The sequence below is a fragment of the Belonocnema kinseyi genome, chromosome 3 (assembly GCF_010883055.1).
Source record: "Belonocnema kinseyi isolate 2016_QV_RU_SX_M_011 chromosome 3, B_treatae_v1, whole genome shotgun sequence".
NCBI classification, from domain to species: domain Eukaryota; kingdom Metazoa; phylum Arthropoda; class Insecta; order Hymenoptera; family Cynipidae; genus Belonocnema; species Belonocnema kinseyi.
Genome location: NC_046659.1, coordinates 46838599 through 46860367, shown reverse-complemented (window position 1 = coordinate 46860367; position 21769 = coordinate 46838599). Strand labels below are relative to the sequence as shown.

The 21769-nt window shown below is 33.7% G+C and overlaps 1 protein-coding gene across 2 annotated transcripts in view; it reads right to left on the bottom strand.

The window, feature by feature from the left end:
• LOC117170323 (apolipoprotein D-like) overlaps positions 1 to 21769 on the bottom strand; it is a 173212-nt gene that overhangs the window by 123335 nt on the left and 28108 nt on the right. For both annotated transcript variants that reach the window (XM_033357033.1, XM_033357034.1), the window contains exons 2-3: positions 19595 to 19712; positions 18293 to 18419 (exon numbers count right to left, since the gene is read on the bottom strand). In XM_033357033.1, the coding sequence (XP_033212924.1) occupies positions 18293 to 18419; positions 19595 to 19711 (244 nt within the window). In that variant the 5' untranslated portion in view covers position 19712. The remainder of the gene's footprint in view (positions 1 to 18292; positions 18420 to 19594; positions 19713 to 21769) is intronic.

The window sequence follows — 21769 nt, the reverse complement described above, 5'->3', positions numbered from 1 at the left end:
ATGATTTGGAGTGAAAGTTTTACGTGACCATTTAAGAATTCCTGAGATTCTATGGACGAGTTTGCTCACCCCTATAAAGCAATTAGCATTGTCTGGGCACATTTGCCGTGCCCAGACGGCCCACAGATAACCGAAAATTCCTTCCCGGTCAACTGTCAACACGTGCTACCGTCGTGTTTTCGTGCAACACGGAAATATTGCGGTAGGTCCAAACACGTACGCCAGTGCCTATCTCTCTCGCGCGTTCATCTTCTCTCTCTCTTTTCTCTCTCCTCTACCTTTCTTCTTAGGCGCACTGGCGAGACCGGGGAGCTCAACCAGCGCCGGATCACCCAAGTTCAAAATACTTTAGGAGAAACGATGTAGAAAAATTATAAATAAAATAAAGAAAGTAACGAGCAAGAGGGTGGTCCAGGGTTGAAGTTGAGTACAAAAAAAACGTTTAAGGCAAGAAAAATATTTTAATTAAGTAAGTAACTAGGCTTATTGTTAGTTATTTTAATTATAAAGGAACAATTAACACAAGACATCCATCTTTAAATTAGCCGAAATAGAGAGGCAGTTGGGCGGTAGTTTTAAAATATAAATAAAAGTAAATGTAATAATAATAATAATCAAAATTAATAATTAATGAACAGAAAAACCCAACTGCCGTTCTATTTGCCCTAGCTTCGTGATTCCTTCGGAATAATGAAGCTGGGATAGTACCTAGCACTAGTTTTAAGTTTCATTAAATTATCTTAATTACTTCTATTTTTAAATTCAAATTAATTATTAGCGATTTTACATTAATTTCGGTGCTAAAGCGTGAGATCCAAGGTAGTGCGTTCGAGGCAGCGCTTCCCCCTCTGCTGGCTGCGACTCCGTTTTCGGCGTCGCAGCCAATCAGCGGGCTCGCTGCCGCTCCCACTGATCTCGGATAGCCTCCCGCTCGGTCACCGAGCATCGAGTCTGGTTTCGTAGAGTCAGTGCGCTTTAGGAAGTAAGGAGAGCCTGAGTTCCGCTCTGCTCTCTCTCTGTCTATGTGCAAAATTTCTAAGTAAAATAAACGGTCTTCAACCAACTTCATTACAGTTCTCTGCTGTCCGTGACAGCCTACCCTCTCATCGCCTTCTCTATACCATCGAGCTATAGTGCCAGCAGAAATCGTCGGCTTCAACCACCAAACACCCCCGTGAGTTAGTTGTCTTCAGCTGTCAAGTGTATAAGTGAGTGCAAAAAAAAGGGCTTGTGGTGCCAGGCTTGCCTGATAGTGCCATTCCCCGCGATTCACGGTGCCTTCCGTTATCCGAGGGAACATCGGCCGAAAGGTTGTTTTCTTCTCCGGTGGTACGGTACTTTCGTGGAGACATTGTCGGCCGAGAGGTTGTCGTGCCTCCATTGGAAGTATCAGGAAGCGGGCCGAGTCGCCTCAACTGCACTCTCTCGGGTTTACGACCACCCGAGTGTTTTTCCACATGTCCGCGTGTGTACGGTGCGCTTTCCTCATTGACCACCTTTTATGTCAAGGGAAGGCCGAGGACCGCGGCCTAATCGCCGGACGCGGCTTCGCAGGGCGCGCCAAGCAGAAGAGGCGACATTACCCGCAGAAGAGCGGGCTCGACGAGCCGCCGAGCGTCAGGCAAATCACCGGGAATGACAGCTCCAGCGAGCTTAAGGAGAGCAACTTCAACGAGCCGTCAACGAAGCAGTTCGCCACGCCGTCCCTAATTCACCGCCTCGTTTCGCCGGGCCGCCTTACGACCCACACGAGCCTGGGTTGCTGATACCCGGGGCCCCTAATCTATTAGAGATCCGTCGAGGTAACAACGGAACACGGGACCCACAGCAGAGACGTCCTTTCTCTAGTCGTCGCCTACCTCTGTCCTTACGGGTGCCGCGGTTTATTTGGGAACCTCGGTACGTCTTCCCGCCGACAAATCTCACCCGACGGGGCGACTCTCCAGCGGCCGGACCAAGCCGGCCTATAGTACGGGACTGCCCAAATTCTCCCCCATGTCCATGGGATTTAAAGGTGGCCCCGTCCGCAGCCCTTCCAGTGCCAGGGGAACTTATGAAAATTAACCTCGTCGTCATACCGGGAGACAACGCTGCTAACCATCCACAGCCCGGTACAATCGCGGATGCTCAGACTTCGAGCCGGAATCCGTGTGCCGGTGCCTCGCCCGATCTGGCCCCTCCTAGCACCCCGAGTGCCAGGATCACTCCGACGGAACCAGGATCGGACACCCTGCTTCTCTTCGCCTACGAGACGCCCGAGACGTTCTCGCCCTCCCTCCTAGGTTCCCCTCCCGCAAAACGCTTCTGCGGAAGTCACCGGCGGAATATAAATTTCGATGAATAAAGGGGGGTGGGAAATTTGAAAAAAAGTCATCGGGTGGCCACTCACCGACCTACACCAACTCCGGGTCGGCGATCCACCTTGGGCTCCCGCACATTTAACCCAGAATTTTCTCTCCCGTCCTTCTTCCTCACCCTTCCTCCCCCACAAAAAAATTACAACAAAAAGCCGCACTCGGTGACCATAACTCAACCCTCCCCCAACCGCTATATACGTGGACGGGTTATCCGCCTGGCGGAAACTTATGAAGGGGGACATCAAGCGTGTATGCTTGCCCCCACCCACCAGTCAAGCCAACCCACAACGAGGGATGCAAGGACTTGACCAGTGGATCGCCGCGCGCCAACAGGCAAACCAGACCGCCGCTCCCCGGTCGGCCTCTCGTGACTAGACTCAGCCCCGTCTGCGCCCCGCTTTATGCAGGCTTCATCGCACTCCTGCCTTTCTGACTACCTTATCCTTAACCGGCCTCATGTGATACGAGTACCTTTCCCATCCAGCACCTGTACCTCCCGTCAGCCATCTGATTCAAAATTACTTCCCCCCCCCCACCCCATCACACCCTGTCCTGCTACCTCAAATACGCGTCACATAACCTGACAACGGGGTACAAGACAATATCATTTATATTTTATACTTGTAATAACGTAACCTCAAAATATACGCACATAAAGAGGCGCGCGAGGTATTCAAATAATGAGAATGGCCAGCATCGAAATCTGAAAATATTAAAATCCCAATCTCTTGATTTTATTTCAAAACAGTTAGCAGATAGAGATATAAATAGAACTGCCGAAGTGTTCCGATGGGCAATCGTGCACCTTCGAGTTTCCAAATTCAGAAGAGGAGAAATGGGTTGCGTGTGCAACTCAGTCATGTACACCTTCTCCTACTATATTTCACACGGACAAAACCTACAGTTTAAATGAAAAGTGTAGACAATTTTAAAGCAAATGTTTCAATTTGGTGAGATTATTAAATTTTTAAAAACCAAGTAAATTAAAAAAATATTTAGAAAAATGAAACAGATTTAATTCGAAGTTTAAATTTATATTTTCTTAGAAATTTAGATTTTTAATGATTTCAAAAACAAACTTTAGAACCTTTAAAGGAATTCCGAAATATTTCAAGGAGATAAAACTATTTGTCTGAAAATTCCTGCGAAAAATTTAGAAGATTATAAGTCAATTTTGTTACATCTTAAATTAAGTAAAATCATTCTTATTCTGCCTTCTTGTGCAATTTTGATAAACAATTTTTTAAATTATATGTTGGTTTAAAAATCTACTACGTACATTTTTACGAAAATGAAAAACATTGTTTCAGGTTCCTAGAAATAATTAAAATAACTTTTTATTTCCAAAAATTAATTTGAGATTATTTTAAAGCATTTCAAAACATTACAAAATACATCAAAAATTTTCAAAGTATGGGAAAAATTTTAAAGGCATTTTTTTTTTAATTTTGCGAGATAGAAAAAATCAGGAAAAATTTGAATAATTTTGAAAGATTAGAAGATTAGAAGGCCTGACAAGATTAGAACAAAAGAATTATTTTCCTAATTATCGTGTAAAAAATTTTCCCTGCTTTAAATCACAAGAGGTTCAATTATTTCCAATCAGAATAAGCAATAACATAAATATTTAAAATTCAAAAAGATAACTTGGAATAAGTTAAATGCGATTTAAAAATTTTTTAATTTTAATTACATATAAAATTTGTTAAATTAGTTCTAAAAATTTGGAAATATTAAAAATTGTAGTATTTAAATACACTTAACATTTAAAATTTTTATATTAAATTTTCCAATATATGTCATAATTTAAAGACTAAGATTATGTTTTTACAAACATATGATATCTTTTATAAGATATCACGATTCTTTATTAGAGTACAATGACGTGCTAAGTAATTAAGCGAACTGGCCTAACGGGTCTCACGCTCTGCAATATAGACCTTACTGAATGCTAGGTAGGGGAAACTCTTGCTGACCTTTACAGTATTCCTTTTAGAGTGGGTTTGGGCTCCAAAAATATTAATCTTTTAACCCTCTAACTCGCCTTACTTTGGATGGTGTATTTAAAAGTGGTTGAACGGAAACATTGTAGTTAACGACATGTGTAGGGGTTTCGATGTTTGTTTTCACGCAGAATAAGCATGCTTTTTTAGGTATGCAAGATCGTAAAAGTTCGAATATTCTTAATTTGTACAAAATGTATGTCACCACTAAACCTATTGAGCCATGCCCCAAATAAACTAACCAAGATATAGCGGTTTTATACCATGTTTTGTATCACAATTTTTATACAATTTGCAGTTTTTACCTGTTATAAGGGTCGATTCCTTGATGTCTATGTTTTTAATATATTTGTTACAAGATATGTTTAACACTAATATTTTCGTTGATATTATGATATATCCGTCATTGTTATGAATAGGAAGAAGTGTTACATCTATTTTCCGTATATCTTTTGAAGATACTAGCTTTACAAGTGTCACTTTCGATTAGTTTAATGTTTGGTTGTGCTCATTTACAAATTTTGTATTCTAATATTTGTTTAATTTTTTCAATTAACTGTGTGTCTATCGGAAAGTATGAGTCTCTGTATGTTATTACATAGTTGAAGTCAGGAACTATGGATAGTTAAACTCCTTGCACTGCTACTGGGATAGGGGTAATATGTTTAAGCGTTCCTTCTTCTTTTTCAAGTACTGGGATTTGAATTATGTAAGTTAGTAATCCTTTAATAATAGCAACGGATGTTTCACTTATGTCGAGGAGGTGTTTACAGTTGTCCTCTTGATTATCGAAGTGGTAACGGGTACGACGCTTTTCCTCAAATTCCTGTATTGTTTTCTTTAGGATGGTCAGGGTAAGGATTTGGGGGTACACATTACCATGTTTGCCATCGAATATTGCGTTGATAGCAGTGTCCATATCTTCCGTTGTCTCATCTACCATTATGGCCTTTCGAGAAAATTCTCTTTCTTTGTTTTCCTAACCTAAGTTAAATTTGTGATTCATTGAAGATAAATCCAACACTATTTTTAATATTTTAGTGTGATTCGACAAGATAGAAGCTATGTTTTTATTGTCGTTATACATATTGTCGAATTTGGAATTTATCTGGTTTAGGTCTGATTTGCTTAAGGTGCCAAATAAGGTTTTTGAAATGTCGCCTATAAATTTAGCTAGGCCTCTTTTTGCTCGTTGATTCCCTAGCATTTTATTTAAGATGTTATTTTTCGCTTTCAACCGATTGAGTCTACCGTTGACTAATTGAATTTCGAATTGGAGGGGGGGGGGGGGGGGGGGGGGGGGGTGCAGTTTCAATTACAACCTTTTTCAGCGAGTTCAAGAGTGTTACCAATAGCGTCGATTCTTTCCTTTGTTGATGTTAGATTGATGCCGATGATTAATCGTCCGGTTTCATGGAGTAAATGTACCTTTGAGATATCTTCTACATATAAGTTTCCTTTTATTTCCTCCAGTTGATATTAAGCTACTGCCATGGGTATGAGGAATTTTAGGATCCACTTGATTATCATCTGTAAAATATGGCATAGTGTTATCAATGTGGACTGTGGTTACATTATTTTTGGTTAGAATTTTAAGGTTCTTATTATCCAGAATGTTTATAATTTCATAAGGACCTTTCCAAATTCGATCTAATTTGTTCAACTTGGCATTGTTCCTAACTTTTATTTTATCTCCGACTTTATAGACAGGGTGATGTTTAAAAATTGTTTAATCTAGGTGCTGCTTCTTTTTCTCGTTTTCTAATTGAATTCGTTCCCTGGTTTTCATTAAGTTCGCTTCGTGTTTCCTTTTCCATTTTTGGATTAGGTCTTGATAAGTAATCCTTGGATTTTGTTGGATTGCAGATGGGATGTTGGGTTCTCTACCGAACGTGAGATCGTAGGGCGAGAATCCTGTCGTTTGATTTTTTGTATTGTTTATTACAAAGTTTAAAAATTTCAGGTTGTAATCCAAATTTCTATTATTTACCGCTATTGTTGTCCGGATCAAGTTACCTAATGTGGAGTGCATCCTCTCGATGTTTTTATTAGATTGTGGATGGAAGGATGTTGTTTTAATAGGTTTGATATTTAATGTTTCCTCGAATGGATGCATCATGTTGAATGTAATATTTTGACCTTCATCCGTCAGTATTGTTTTTGGGGCTCTGAATGTGCAGACACAATGAGCTATCATCTAGGTAATAATAGATACGTAGGTTTCCTCCTTCATGAGTAATAACAGAGTGTGTCTTCTTAATCTATCTTGTATACTGAGGATATACTTGTTTCCACAATGTGTTTCTTGGAGGGGTCCGTAGATATCTAATGAGATTTTGTCATTAGGTTTCAGTGGGACGTCGGGTATTATGCTCTCCATTTGATATTTTATTCTTGTTGTTTTGTGGAGCTGACAGATTGGACAGGTTTTAACATACTTTTTTATTTCTTCATCCATTTTTGTCTAATTTCCTAATCGATTGGCTTTATCCAGTGTATTTTGTTAACTTAGATGGTTTGCGTGAGCCTCTTTGATTAATGGCATTCCGATTAATAATCTAATTAAAGAGAGTTTCCTTGCTAGAATTTCTTCTATTAACAATCCCAGTTTTCTTAGCCATTGTTCTACATTGTATGGTGGTAGGTCTTCTTTTGTTATATTCTTCCATAGTTTTCCTATAACATTAGGCTTAATTTTAATTTTTCCAGGAATTGGTTGTAGTCTCCATTGCATGAAATCTTCGAATATGTTTCCTGTTTTAACAACTCCTTGTTCCTGGTTATTATTATTTTCATGTAGTGTTTCGGTTTCCAAAGGTTCGGGTTCTTCTAAAGTTTTCTTCATTCTTCTTGGTGGGAGTTTTATTTTTTCTCTTTCCTCTTGTGTTCTTTCTTCAGTTACTACTAGTGTATTGGAAATTTCTATGTCTGGTCAGCTGATTTTATTGCTTTTTTTAAGGTATCTTTTGTTATTGCAAATGCTTTTCCTATATCGTCGTTGTAAATCGTGAAAAGTCTAGAAAGGCAGTCGGCTACCTTGTTTCCCTTTCCTTTGACATACTCAATTGAATATTTCTATTCCTCTAAACAAAATCTCCACAGTATAAGCCTAGAACTTCGTCTTTTACATTGTGGAGCCAAAGCAGGGCTTTGTAATCGGTTTGGGTTGTGAATTCTTTACCTAAAAGATATAGCTTGTTCTTCCTCGTATTGATTTAAGTTCTCCACATATGGTAGAGATGCTGCTGATTCCTCGTAGTGGATTTGTTCCTCCATTTCTTCCTGGGACATTTTTTCCCAAAATTTTTCCAATTCCTGATCCAATATATTTCTTACTTGTGGAGGTCACTTTTGGTATTAGCCTGGTTGAAAATTTTGCGTTTCATTTGACTAACACTGGGCTGCGAAGTATCCAAGTTTTCCATACTTATGGCATGTCATTTTTGCTCTTTCTGCCAAAGGTATTGTTTTGTTCAGTGCTTTAGCGCCTGTGTTTCCTGAAGAATTTGCTTCTTGGCTCGCAGGAGGTATTGGTCGATACATGAAGCGAGGTGAGGGTTTTGGTGTAGGAAGAGCATTTCTTGAAGGTGTCACACTCGATTGCTTCCTTTTGTGCTTCTGCGATGTTGGTTGGACTCATATACCGAACTTGTACTACTATTCCCCTTCTGAGATTTATCATTTACCGGTTGATACTTTCTTGTTCTTCAATTTTTAATCTAATTCTCCTTTCGTCTTCGTCTGTAGGGGATTGAGCTTGAACTACATATTTGAGTTCATTAGTGATTTTTTTGCACCATAAAGAGAAATTTTGAACTGTCTCTGTTTGTCCTTGTTCGCATGAGTCGAGTTTACTTTTTATTGATAGAACGGAACCGGTTTGTTTGAGGTTTTGTCTTTATGTCTCGTATAATTCAGAAAAGGTATAATTGTGAAATTATAATTGTATAATTGTGAAAAGGAGTTTTATTAAAAAATAAGTGGGATTTTCGAACAGGCAACCACATGAATTTCTGACCTTTCTTATTTTTACTTTTTAATGTATTTTGTATCATTTAAAAGACGATTCTTAATAGTATTTTACTAACTAATGGAGATATTTTTATAATTTCATTTCTGAAATCTATTCCCTCGTGTCATATTAAAATAAAATTTAGGAATATTTATAAAAGTATTCTTATTTTCCATTAAAAATATTAATGTGTACAGAGCACAGTTTTTATATCATAGAATCTCCAAAAAAAGATACCAAGGAATATTTGAAAATTTTTCAGAAATGTTTGCAAGTTTATTTATATTTCTAATACACTAAAAATGACTTAAATTCCTAAAAATATTTTTAGCTGGCTAAAATTTTTCTTACATTTTTGAAAAAAGATTCAAGATATAAAAAATTGACTTACAACCTCCTAAATTTTCTCACGAAATTTCATAAAAATAGTTTTATCTCCTTGGAATCTTTTGAAATTCCTTTGAATCTTCTAAAGTTTATTTTTGAAATCTTTAAAATCTAAGTTTCTAACAGAATTTAAGTTTAACATTCGATTTAAATCTCTTCTATTCTTCTTAATATTTCTTGCATTTACTCGATTTTTATCTATTTATTATAATCTTAACAAATTGAAACAATTTGATTTAAAATCTTCTACAGTCTTCTTTTAAATTTTATGAAATCCTTTAGTATGTTCAAAAACATTTTTTAATTTTCTCTTAAAGCAAATTTTTTAAAATAAAAAATCATAAAAAACCTTCAAACGAATATTCGAAAAATAATTCTTTTGTTCTAATCCTGTCAGATCTTCTAATCTTCTAATTTTTAAAAACTATTCAAATTATTATTGCTGATTTTTTTAAATACTGCGAAATAACAAGCTTCTTTGAGAATTTTTGAAATGCCCTGTAATGTTTTGAAATGCTTTAAAATAATCTCTTAAAAATAATTTTTCGGAATAAAAAATTACTTTAATTATTTCTGAGAACCTAAAAGATTTTTTTTCATTTTCGTGAAACCTTACAAAATACTTAAAAAATAGTTAAAATTTTTAATTATTTTTTAATCGTTTCAAAATTTCTAAATACATATATATCTTGAACTTACTCAAATTTGAAAGCATATTTTTAAACCATCATAAACTTTTTAAAAAATCGTACGACAATATTGCGCAAGAAGGCTTAATAATAATAAAGTTCTTTATTTATTTTCAGAATTATATAACATGGCAAAATTGCAACATTTTGCTACACAGTCTTTTACACCTTTTTTAAAATTTTTACGAAATAATGAAAAAATGTTGTGTTCTATTTTCAATTTTCTCTCAAAATCCATTCCCTTTATTTTTTGTTATATACTTATTTTTTAGTTTTAATATTCATTTTTAAAGTTGAAAATTTAACGATTTTGTTAAAATTTTTTTAAAATTATTTTTTCAGTAAAATTTATCCTTTTTTAATAAAAAATTATTTTTCTCGTTTGAAAATTGATTTTTTCGTTAATAATTTAACTGTTCTGTTGAAATTTCAATTTTTTTTTATTTGAAAAAATTGATTTATATTTTAAAAGTTCGTTTTCTTGTTTTATAATTGATTTTAAAGTTTCTGAAATTCTGTGTTGGTTAAAAAATTATTGGATTGAAAATTAAATTATTTCTTTGCAAATTTAATTTTCTGCTTGAAAATTTAAATATGTTGTAGAAATTTTTATTTTTTTGGATTAATAATTATTTTTCAAATGAAAATGTAACTATTCATTTTTCGTTGAAACCTTTTCTTTTTAGTTGAAACTTCAACTATGTGGTTGAAAATTCATGTTTTTTGTTGCAATTTTGTCTTTTTTACAAGAATATTAGTTTTTTTGTACATAAATTCATTTCTTTGGTTGGAAATTTGTCTATTTTGTTGTAGATTCGATTGTTTTTTTATTCAAAATAAATTTTTTTAAATGAAAATTTAACTGATCTATTTTTGGTTCAAAATTAATATTTTTTAATTGAAAAATTATTTTTTTCTCGTTGAAAATTCAATTTTTATTCGAAAATTTAACTAGTACATTTTTTGGCTAAATACTTATTGTGTCAGTTTAAAATTTATCTTCTAAATTCTTTCGTGGCGAGTTATTCTTCTTTGAAAATTCAGTTGTTTTAGTGAAAAATTTATTTATTTGTTTGAAAATTCGCATTGTTGGTGGATTCAAAATTAATTTTTTCAACTGTATAGTTAACTATAAACTAAAATATTCAGTTGAATGATGTAATTTTTAAAGTCATTTTTTTCAGTTGAAAATTTAACTATTTTGTCAAAAATTCTTTTTTTTATTTGCTATAAATTAATTGTTTACTAAAAATATGACAAGACATCTAGCACTAAATTTGAAATATTTTAGACTCAGAAATCTTGCAATCTATACCTATTTGCATAAAGTAAATTATATTTTCCTCTTCGCAATAGTAAGTCTAATGGTTCTAATGTTACTCGGGATTTCAAAACCGGAATAAATTTGAGGAGCAACTAAATCATCATTCGTTAAGTCAGGAGAGCTCGGATTCCAGCTCATGGATTTTCGGCTTTACACTAAGCTGATCTTCGCAGCATTTGACAGAGCCGATTCACGTACGTTTGTATGTGTTTTCCCCAGTTGGGAGAGTGGCGGGGGCCGAAAAATCCCACGTTCTGGAGACACTGCTGCTCGCGACTCAGGATAGCAGGGCTGCCAGATCGTGGATGAAATTTACCCCCACCATACCTACCGTTTGGGAGCCACAAAACAGAAGGTGCATGATTACCACTGTGAGTTCGTGTGTAAGCCGAAAATGCACGATTCGACTTCGGTTTTCTGCTGTACGATGATTGTCGATCTGATAGCTTCGGAAGACTTCGGTGGTCTTCTATTTATATCTCGATCCTCATTTGAAAGAAATGGAAGAAACTGGCGAATTTAATGTTTCGCGTGATTCTTCATGTATGCATGAGTCAATTTTAAGGTTATGTTTTTCAGGCGTATATATTATGAGTATTATTACTATTGTACATATTATTAATGTTAATATTATAATTATAAAATACAACATTAATTTTAATTAATAGTTGACTAAATTTTAATACAAATAGTTAAATTTTCATCTAAAACAATAAGTTTTATGCAAGCAAAATTTGCTAAATTTGTTTTAAACAAAATATTCAAATTTTTAAATAAAACGTTAAATTTTTAATCAAAAGGCTGAATTGTATAAGAAAAAAAGGCATTTTTAATCAAATACATGAACTTTGCACACAACAAGTTTATTTTCCACGAAGTACAGTTTTCTTGTAGTTTAAGGAAATTAATTTTTAAACAAAACCAAAAAAAAATTCTACTTTCGAATTTTTTAAATAACTCTGTTAAAATTCGTTGAAATTCCTTGAGATTATAAAATTAAATTGAAAATTACTCGACATCTTTTAAAACATTCACAAATATTTAAAATCCGTACAAATCTTTAGAAATTTCTTGAAATTTTTTAAAGCTCATAAAAATTCCTTGAAAATTTGAAAATTCCCTGAAATATTTCAAATCCTTCAAAATATCATATTAAATTACTTTAATTAATGACAATTGCTTGGAATCTTTAAAATTATCATAAATTTTTCAAATCCTTCAAAATCTTTTGAAATGCCTAGGACTTTTTTTTAGGATTTCTTAATTACTTTGGAATTTTAAAAAAATGATGTTTAAAAAAACTCCAAAGTATATTAAAACTCTTTAAAAGATGTCAAGATTTTTCAAAAGATTTTGAGGTTTTTGAAATATTTAAGAGTATTTTCAAAGGTTCCAAGAAATCTTCAATTGATTTCAATAATTTAGTATGAGATTTTAAAGGATTTAAACTATTTTACGGTATTTTTAAAATTGCAAGGAGTTTTCAAGAGCTTTGCAAAATTTCAAGAGATTTTAAAATTTGCTTCCTGAAAATTTAACTATTTTGTGGAATTTTTTTTTGGTTTTGTTTGAAAATTAATTTCTTTTAACTACAAGAAAATTATACTTTATGGAAAATAAATTTCTTTTGTGAAAAGTTCATGTATTTGATTAAAAATGCCTTTTTTCTTATACAATTCAGCCTTTTGGATAAAAATTTTAATATTTTGTTCAAAACAAATTTAACCAATTTTTTGCAGAAAACTAATTGTTTTAGTTAAAAATTTAACTATTTCAAAATATTTTGAAGGTTTAAAAATATTTGAGAGTATTTTAAAACGTTCCAAGGAATTTTCCATTTTTGACAGTAATTTAATATGATATTTTAAAGGATTTGATATATATATTAGGATATTTCAATAGATTCCAAGGCATTTTCAATTGATTTCAATAATTCAGTATGAGATTTTAAAGGATTTGAAATCTTTTAAGGTATTTTTAAACTTGTAAGGAATTTTCAAGAGCTTTCAAATATTTTAAGCGGTTTTAAAGGATTCAAAAATTTTCAGGATATTTTAAAACATTCCAACGAATTTTCAATTAATTTCAATAATTTCGAGCGATTTCAAAGAATTTTAACTTTTTTTTTCTCATATTTTTTTTGGTTGATGATTCATCAATTAGTTGGATAAATTTGTTTTCTGAAAATGTGACTATTTTGTAGAAAATTTATTTTCTTTTTGGTTAAAAATTATTTTTTTAACCACAAATTTAACTATTCTATGTTTAAATGAAAAGTGATCTTTTTTAGTTAGAATTTTTTGTATTTTATCGAATACTCTTCTTTCTTGGTAGAAAATTAAGCTTTGTTGTCGAAAATTTAACTATGATTAAACATTAATTTTTTGTTCAGAAAATTAGTCTTCATGGAAAATAAATTTCTTTTGTGCAAAGTTCATGTGTTTTATTAGAAATGCCTTTTTTTAATATACAATTTAGCTTTTTGGATGAAAATGTAATTTTTTAATTTAAAATTTTACTATTATGTTGAAAACAATTTAAAAAATGTTTTTTGTTCAGTTATGTATTTGATTCAAAAATTTTTTGTTGCAGAAATCTAATTGTTTCACTTGAAAGTTTAACTATTTCTATTAAAAGTTAGTCAACTAATTATTAATATTAATATAATATTTTATAATTACAATATTAACGTTAATTATATATATTTTGCAGGATAGTACGTGACCGACCACTGTCGATTGCAGATGTGCTTACAAATTAATAATATCATATTACTTATCTTTTCAACTTGTAACTATTCGTAGACGTGACTCTTGTAATAATAAACACTAGTTTTGTATCAAGCTCTGTTACTTATTGAATATCAAACCAATTAGGTTATGGGCCTAGAGCTCGCATTCAACTGCATGATAAAACTTACACTGTTAAAAATGATATTAAATATAATATACCCATGTGTATTAAAATTAATATATCAATTATATGAAATCGCCATTAAGTGCGACTATATTAAATTTCATATACATTCATGTTAATCACTTACAAGAAAAATCAGATAATTCTATTTTTCACAAATTCATAATAAGTTTAGCAGTAATTTTCGATTGTAAATAATAAAACATGATACCTTCTTCCTGTTAACCAGAAATATAATTGGATTTCCTGTCAAAAAGTTCAATTAAGCAAATAAATAATAGACCTAACCCACAATTAACTGTCTTCGCCTTAAATTTTGACTATTCAGGGCGAAATTAGGAAAAAGTTTTACCCGTACATTGCACTTTCATAATAAATAATAATTCAGTCGACCAATTCTAGATTATAAATTTAATTAAGAATATTTGACAAGATTTAAAGAAATTAAAGCACATTGAGTTTTCACGCACATTGCTATATTGACCTGTATATTAAATTTAATACACATGTATGTTAAATTCTCTAAACCAATGCATGTTATATTTCAGTAGCATTAGTGCATATTTGCTTCACACACATGTATATTAAACCTCATACAGATTTTTCTAACAGTATAGTATTAGACGTGATAGAAGAGGAAAACTAAAATGCAGCAGGCAGAGAACAACGGCACTGTACAGGGTGTACGCTTTAGATTGATCCAGGCAGAGAACAAATGTACTAGGACGATAATAAAATAGATGAGACCAAAATAATAAAACCTGCGGTGCAAAATAATCTAAATAAAAGTATATAACAAAATCAATCGGTTACAGTAAAGCCACCTTATGGAAAATGAGACTGGGTCATGCTATGGAAATAGAAGTGAATAAGTTTAGGAGCTATCTTATTCTTACTGTGGAATTTTAGACAGATGGAAAAATCGCGCTTTTTAAATAATATAATAATCTTCACTTTTGCGCTGAAATCTGAAAATATTCATTTTTCTCTATTCTACGCTTTTTACCGGGAAATACAAACGCAGTTTCCAGAAATTAAAGACTTAAAAAACGTCAAATTTAATGAGACAGTACTAAATTGTGAGACTTTATGGTTTCTAAAAGAAATTAATAGTCATTTAAACAAATACACACTAGAGAAAACCATCCTTTGTATATAGTACATGCAGATATTTATTATTTAGAAGCGCTAGAAAAATTTTAGGCTTTAATGCAAAATTCTACTATTTAAATATTGACCAAGGCACCGAATTTACCGGGTGACAAGCAGCGCGGAAATTGTTAGTGTGACGACGAAGTGTGTGACGAAGATTCATGCAATGTTCGCAAGCTTTAGAGAGGACACTTGTGGGATGCTGAAAGATGTGAAGAGGCAAGGGGAAGGTAAAGGAGGAGGTAAACAAATATGGAAGAAATGGGATGAGTGAGAAGAATTATGGAACGGCGAAAAAGAAAAGGTCTGGGAAAAAATATAAAGCATAGAAAAATAGCAGAGATAATATGATGAAAATAGGAAAAGGGAGATGAATATAATAGAAGAGAGAGTAAATAAGTTAGACGTGATTCAGATCTAAAGACAAATAGAAAGGTGGCAAAGATCAAAGTGGAAAATGAATATAATGATCAAGGGGCTAAGAGTGAATAGTGCAGCAGGAAAGAAAGAGATTAAGAAGCTAATGTAAGATATAGGAGCGCAAATTAGGATAGAAAGGGTAAAAAGAGTAGGAAGAATGAAGAAAAGGAGGGAAGGCATGTTGTTTGTGACATTGGAGTGTGAGGAAAGGTTTGAAGTAATGGGTAAAAAGAAGTTGTTGAAGGGAAGAACATAGAAACAAGGCAAGGAAAAGAGAAGGATAAGTAACAGGTAAATAAAAAGGAAGAAATGCATCGGGGTTTACAAACTAAAAAAGAGCTAAAGATAAGGACAGGTTGAACAGGAGGAGAAGATGGACAGGTGGGGTTTTGGGGGAACATGAGCGGATGAGAAAGCCTGAAAGGGGATGAAAAGAATGTTACCAAAAGGTTATGAGTGGACGTTGCAGAAAGCAAGAGAGGAACACGTTAAAGGGAGAGATGGGCCGAATGGTCTCAGGGATGAGAAAAGAATTGTCAGTAAAAGAGAGTGAAAAGGGGATTAGGAAGGAAAAGGATGAAACAATGTTAGGAAAGATTAAACTTGGAAAATTCGAAATAGCGGTGGTTTGTGTATATCCAAGAAGAGCGAAAGAGGAAGATTAGATAGTAATTAAGAGGTGATTGAAATGCCTGATCTAGCAATCAAGGGGGAGGGACGTGGGATGAAGAAAAGGAGGCCTATGTAAGGAATTCCAAACATAGGGAGACAGGCAGGGAGGGGAGGAGGTTACTATACATGATAGGAGAAACAGGATAGTTTATATGTAATGGCTATATGAAAGAAGATGAGGAAGGAGATATCACATTTTGAGGAAAGGGAGAAGCAGTAATAGACTACATCCTTGCGGAAGAAAGAATGAAGAATACGATAGGATGTATGAAAGTGCGTAATGAGACAGGGTCCGAGCACTTCCTAGTAATAGAGACACTGAAAGGTGGTGACCATAAGCGCTGCATTTGGAGAAAGGAAAGAGGGGAGAAAGGAAAGAGGGGAGAAAGGAGCAAGAAACTGGGAGTCTCGATGGTTGATAAAATGAAAGAGTTTACAGAAAAAATGGAAAAGGAGAAGATTAGGTAAAAAGAAGAGGGGCGGCTAGGCTAGTTTATTGAAAAATAGAAAGGATTGATTGAGAAGATAAGGGATGAGATAGGTACAAGGAAAGAAAGAGAAGAGGATGAGAGAGGGTGACGGGACGAGGAATGCAAGGAGAATAAAGAGAGAATGAAAGAGTGTGTAAAAAAATGGAGAACACGGGAAACGGAGGAGGGGGAGTACAACAGGAGAAAAAGAGAACATGAGAAGATGCTAGAAAGGAAAAAGCAAAGAGGAAATGAAAAATACAAGGAAGAAGTAGAAAAAGCGATCAAAGAAGGTAGAGTTTGGAATCTGATAAATAAGAAAAGAAGAGGAAGAAGGAAGAGCATGAACGAAGAAATAGACATGAGTGAGTAGACAAGACTGTTTCAAGCGTCTGTTAGGGGGAAAGCAAAATAGGATCAAAGGGGAAAATAGAAGCTAGTAACTTGTAGGAAATATTACTTGCAATTACAAGTGGACGTAAGACTCTTGCAAAACAGAAAATACAAGTACTTTTCATTACAAGCCAGTACCTTACTAACTTGTAACTTGTAGACTAGTAATTTTTATGAAATAGGCCGCTGGAGACACTGACTCGAACGTAGTGTTTTTGAAGCGAGCGCCGAGGTGAAATTAACGACAGGAGAACAGCGGTGACTACACTACGCTGGACTTCTGATCACGTGAGCACGACTGTTTATACTGCGCTCCTGATTATTCCAGCTTTAATATATAATAAATCAAAAACTAAAACTTCAACTGATTTTTGCGAAAGGAATCATCTATTCATTTTTTTTATTTTTATACAGCCAAACAAGTATATTATAAAGAAAAAACTTAAAGAGATGTATGGTTACCTTGCTATTAAATCAGTTGCTACTCTCCGACAAAGTTTTGAATTTCATTCAGTTTAAATAAATAAACTATATGTTAAAAATAAATATCTATCCAGTGATAAAAGAACAAATTACATCATTGGATAAGCTTCCGAAAATACCACATAACATTTTCATGGTAAAAACTTTTACGAGTTTTCCACGGGTTTCCGTCGTTTTCATAAAGAAAATCAAATTTGCGACTATATTCACTATCATATTCGTAATAAACACGTCAAAATACGTAGATATACAGAGTTTCAAATTAATCGGGTGTATGATCCCACGTAGGAAGATTCCCCGGAAAGTGCTACACAAAAATTCTACTAACTTTCCGTCTGCAATTCATAGTCTATAATGGAATCTGGAAGTTCCTATAAAAAATGTTGCTATGAGTAACGCTACAACAAATTTATTTTGCACCAGATGTAAAAAATACATCTTCCTCGAAGAAGTTTAGTTGTAATGAACCTTGGAGGCAAACCATTAATTTTTTTCATGACTCGTCATTGGACAAAAACTTCCAAGTGCACCAGGTGTAAAAAATACATCTCCCTCGAGGAAGTTGAGTTATAAATCAATCTTGGAGGCAACTGCCCAATTTTTTTCATAAATCGTCATTGTACAATGACAATTGGTTGGTTGCCTTCAAGTTCAATTTAAAACTGAACTTTTTGGACGGAGACGCATTTTTTACACCTGGTGCACTTGGAGGTTATTGTACAATGACGAGCCATGAAACAAGTTGGTTGGTTGCCTCTAAGGTTTATTTTGAACTCAACTTCCTCGAGTTCTGCTAGAAAAATTCTATAGGAACTTCCAGAGTCCATTACAGGCTGTGATTTGCAGACCAAAAGTTAGCATAATTGCTACGGAAATTTAACGGAATTTCCAACCGGAATTTTAGTAGAATTTCCGTGGAGCACTTTCCGGGGAATATTTCCACATAATTAAATATTGAAAAGATGAGAATTTATAATATTTAATATCGCAAAATTTGTTATAATGGTGGCATACCCAAGACAGGAACATCGGAATCTTGGGTGATGACATATTCTCCAGGCTCTTCACCACGTGTGTAATTATAGGTAATACACTTGCTAGCAGTTGAGGTCTTTTGGATGACGTACCATACTCCTAGAAACTAAGGAGTACTGTTTAGTTATACATTACTTATATATCTATATTGTTTGATTTTGATGAAACTTTAAGGTATTAAAGGGGAAATTACATACAGTCAAACCTGGATTTAAACTCAATTTTAGGACTGACGGGAACATTAAATACAGGCTCTCAGAACGTAAACGCAGTCAGAAACATACGAACCGTTTTCGGTGGATTTTTGCGTGGAAAAAATACTTTGAAAATTGTGCTTCTAATACGGAGACAAGGGTAAACTAAATATTTAACGGAAACGACGAATAAGTTTGCTGTCACTCGTTCAAATAAATGTGTTTTTCCTGCTTACGTACTTGAAACGTTTGCAGGCCGTTGAGCATCTCGTTTAAAAAAAGAGCTCCTGAAAAATCGGTCCAGATACTAAATCACCTCTGTTCTTTGTCTGATTAAACCATTCAAAGACAGCAGTATCAAAAAACACATGATTAATTTTTGTCAAAATATTGCACGTCGGAACTTAAAGTGGGAAATACGCGCTACTGCGTAACCGTACAATGCATTCATTTAAATCAAACGACCACTTGAAAATCCCGATATGCTTGACGTCTACTGATCCACTTGTTTTATTATATTATATATAAAAGCACCATGTTATAAGCCTGCAGAGCCCCCTGAAAATAAGCGTCGTATAGCCCTTTACCGAGTGATGAGTAAATAGTTCTACAAATGGCCACTGCATAAAACACAATTTTTTCTTTAACCATACTGTTGGGAAAAATAATAACATTAGATGGTACTATAGCTAGCACCTAAATACATTTAAAATTTCGCGCCCTACGACAGTCATCACGAAAAACACATTCGTACAATCTTTATGGGACGTACTCGAACCATTTCGGTAAGGGGCCACACAACACTCATTTTCTACACGATGTTGCAGTCTCATAAAATGCTTATTTCGAATCAAATATCGTATATTGTTCGTATTGTTACATACGTCTTGTCACTTGGAACTCAATGTTTGCAGCATGAGTTGAAGATCCATGGCTTTCGGCCATGGTTCTACAACTCGTCCTTAAAACATTGATCGCGTTGTATAAATACGTAGCTAACCCTACTTGTGATGTAATATACTATAATTACAGGATTTTAAAATTATTTTTTATTTTACTTTTATTTTGGTAAAATTATATTTCTTACCCTGCTCATTTGAAATCCTTGAATTGGTTCAACGACAGGACAAACTCCCAAGTGATAAGAGTGGGCATCGATTTGCACCCATGATCCAGCCAATAATGCACAAACCACCAAAAACATCCTGTGGAAATAATAGCAAGCAAACAAATAATTTCTTGCTTGTTTAGTGCATAGAGAGAATAAAATATTTTAAAGCAAGGCTAAAATGTTTTCATATATCTGTCAGTTTACAAGTTTATTCTGTCCCAAAAGTAAGCATTTAAAAACAAACCTCGAGAAAAAACCAGAGTACAAAATTGCTGTCAAATATTGCTTTGCGATACCGTTACACAACAGTAAATACACTGTTGGCCACTGAAACAAATGTGCACGTGCAGAGATGGGAAACTTCGAACTGCACGTCGCGCAGTGGGGAAACAGTACAGTTTTTGGTTTAAAATACGATTCCGGCTAAACCTGTGGATCGATTTGGATGTTCCTTTTTAAAGCTGATAAAATTTCAAAAAAAGTTGTTGAGCCTGATTTTTCATTTAGTTTTTCAATTGTTTTATAAATAAATAAATGTGACGAAAAAAATGGCAACTTTTTCTATTTTACGTTCCCGGTGCTCATCAATAATAGAAAAATTGTTTTAATCAAAGACGTTTCATAGATTTACATCATGTAAAGATATTCCATCATGATACCATAACCAAAAAATTTTTATAAACAAATTATTTATTAAAAATGTGTTTTGTATCATTTTCAATAATTTAACGTTTTTTCAGTTATATTGCAAGAAATTTGAATGAAAAGAATATTTTAATGAAAAAAATTTCTCTTAAGACTATTCCTGTTAAAATCGTAAATAAATTTAATAAACAAATGCATTATTCAGGCATTTGTCATCAGAAAAATTACGTTTTTTTCAATGTCAATTTTTTAAAATTAGGAACCTCATCATAATTTCATTAAAATTCATAATTTTTTGGTAAATAATTTAAATTTTTTAACAAATTTAATAAACAAATGCATTATTTGGCCGTCTATCGACGAAAAAACTCCTTTTTTTTAAAGTCAGTCTTCTTAATTTCAGAAAGAAAGTTCTTTTTTTCATTCAGTATTTACAGTTGGTTATCATAAGGGGGTTTAAATACCATGAATAATTAAACAATAATTTAATAATTGTCATGAATACATTCTATAACATATGAAAAGTCAGGGCACTCACGAGTCTGAAGAAAGTTTATCTCCCAAAGTTAATAGGCTAATTCTGATACATTATGGTACGCGGCTTGACCATAGACATTATCTCATCTCCCTTAACCAAATGTTTATTATTATTTTTGTTGTTAGCTATTCATCTTTTAACAATCGTTAACTGATATAATTTTCTACAATTGAATACATCCTATTAATTAGATAGATGGGATTAGATGGAGTCACGACTTTTCATATGTTATAGAATTTATTTATAACAAATATTCAATGTATTGTTCAATCATTTCTTGTATTCAAACCCTTTTGTGTTGGCAAACTGTAAGTAATGAATGAAAAAAAGGACTTTTTTCTGAAATTAAAAGGACTGATTCTAAAAAAAACTAGTTTTTACATCGACAACTGCTCGAATAATGCATTTTTTAATTTAATCTGAGCTCATTCTTCGTCCATGGAACTACTCCAAATGAATAGAGTACTACCGGGACGGCAAGCATGTTCGTTACAGATACTTTGTTCCTCGCCGACAGTTCGGAAGACCAAATCTGCCTGACGAGACGTTTTTATCTGCTTCAGAGAGTATCCTTTATAGATGTCACATCCTGAATGCGGTTCTGTGGCACGCCCAGGTATGTATAAGTCTCTCCAGCGCAAAGGTGTCGTATAGCGCTTCTATCAACGAGCTCAGAATCTTCAGGGATGCCAGTAAGTTTTCCTCGCTTCAACTAAACCTTGGCGCATTTGTCTAATCCAAATTCCATTCCAATGTCCTTAGTATATCGTTCGACAATCCCTAGAGCTAGATGTAATTGCTCTTTGTTTTTAGCATAGATCTTAAGATCGTCCAAGTAAAATACATGAGTGACCTTGTTCAATTGACCGAACAATCCTATCATTTAGGATAGCTGTGAATACCTTATAAAGCGTGTTCAGACAAGTTATTGGCCTGTAGTTCTTCGGGTCAGCTAAGTTGCCTATTTT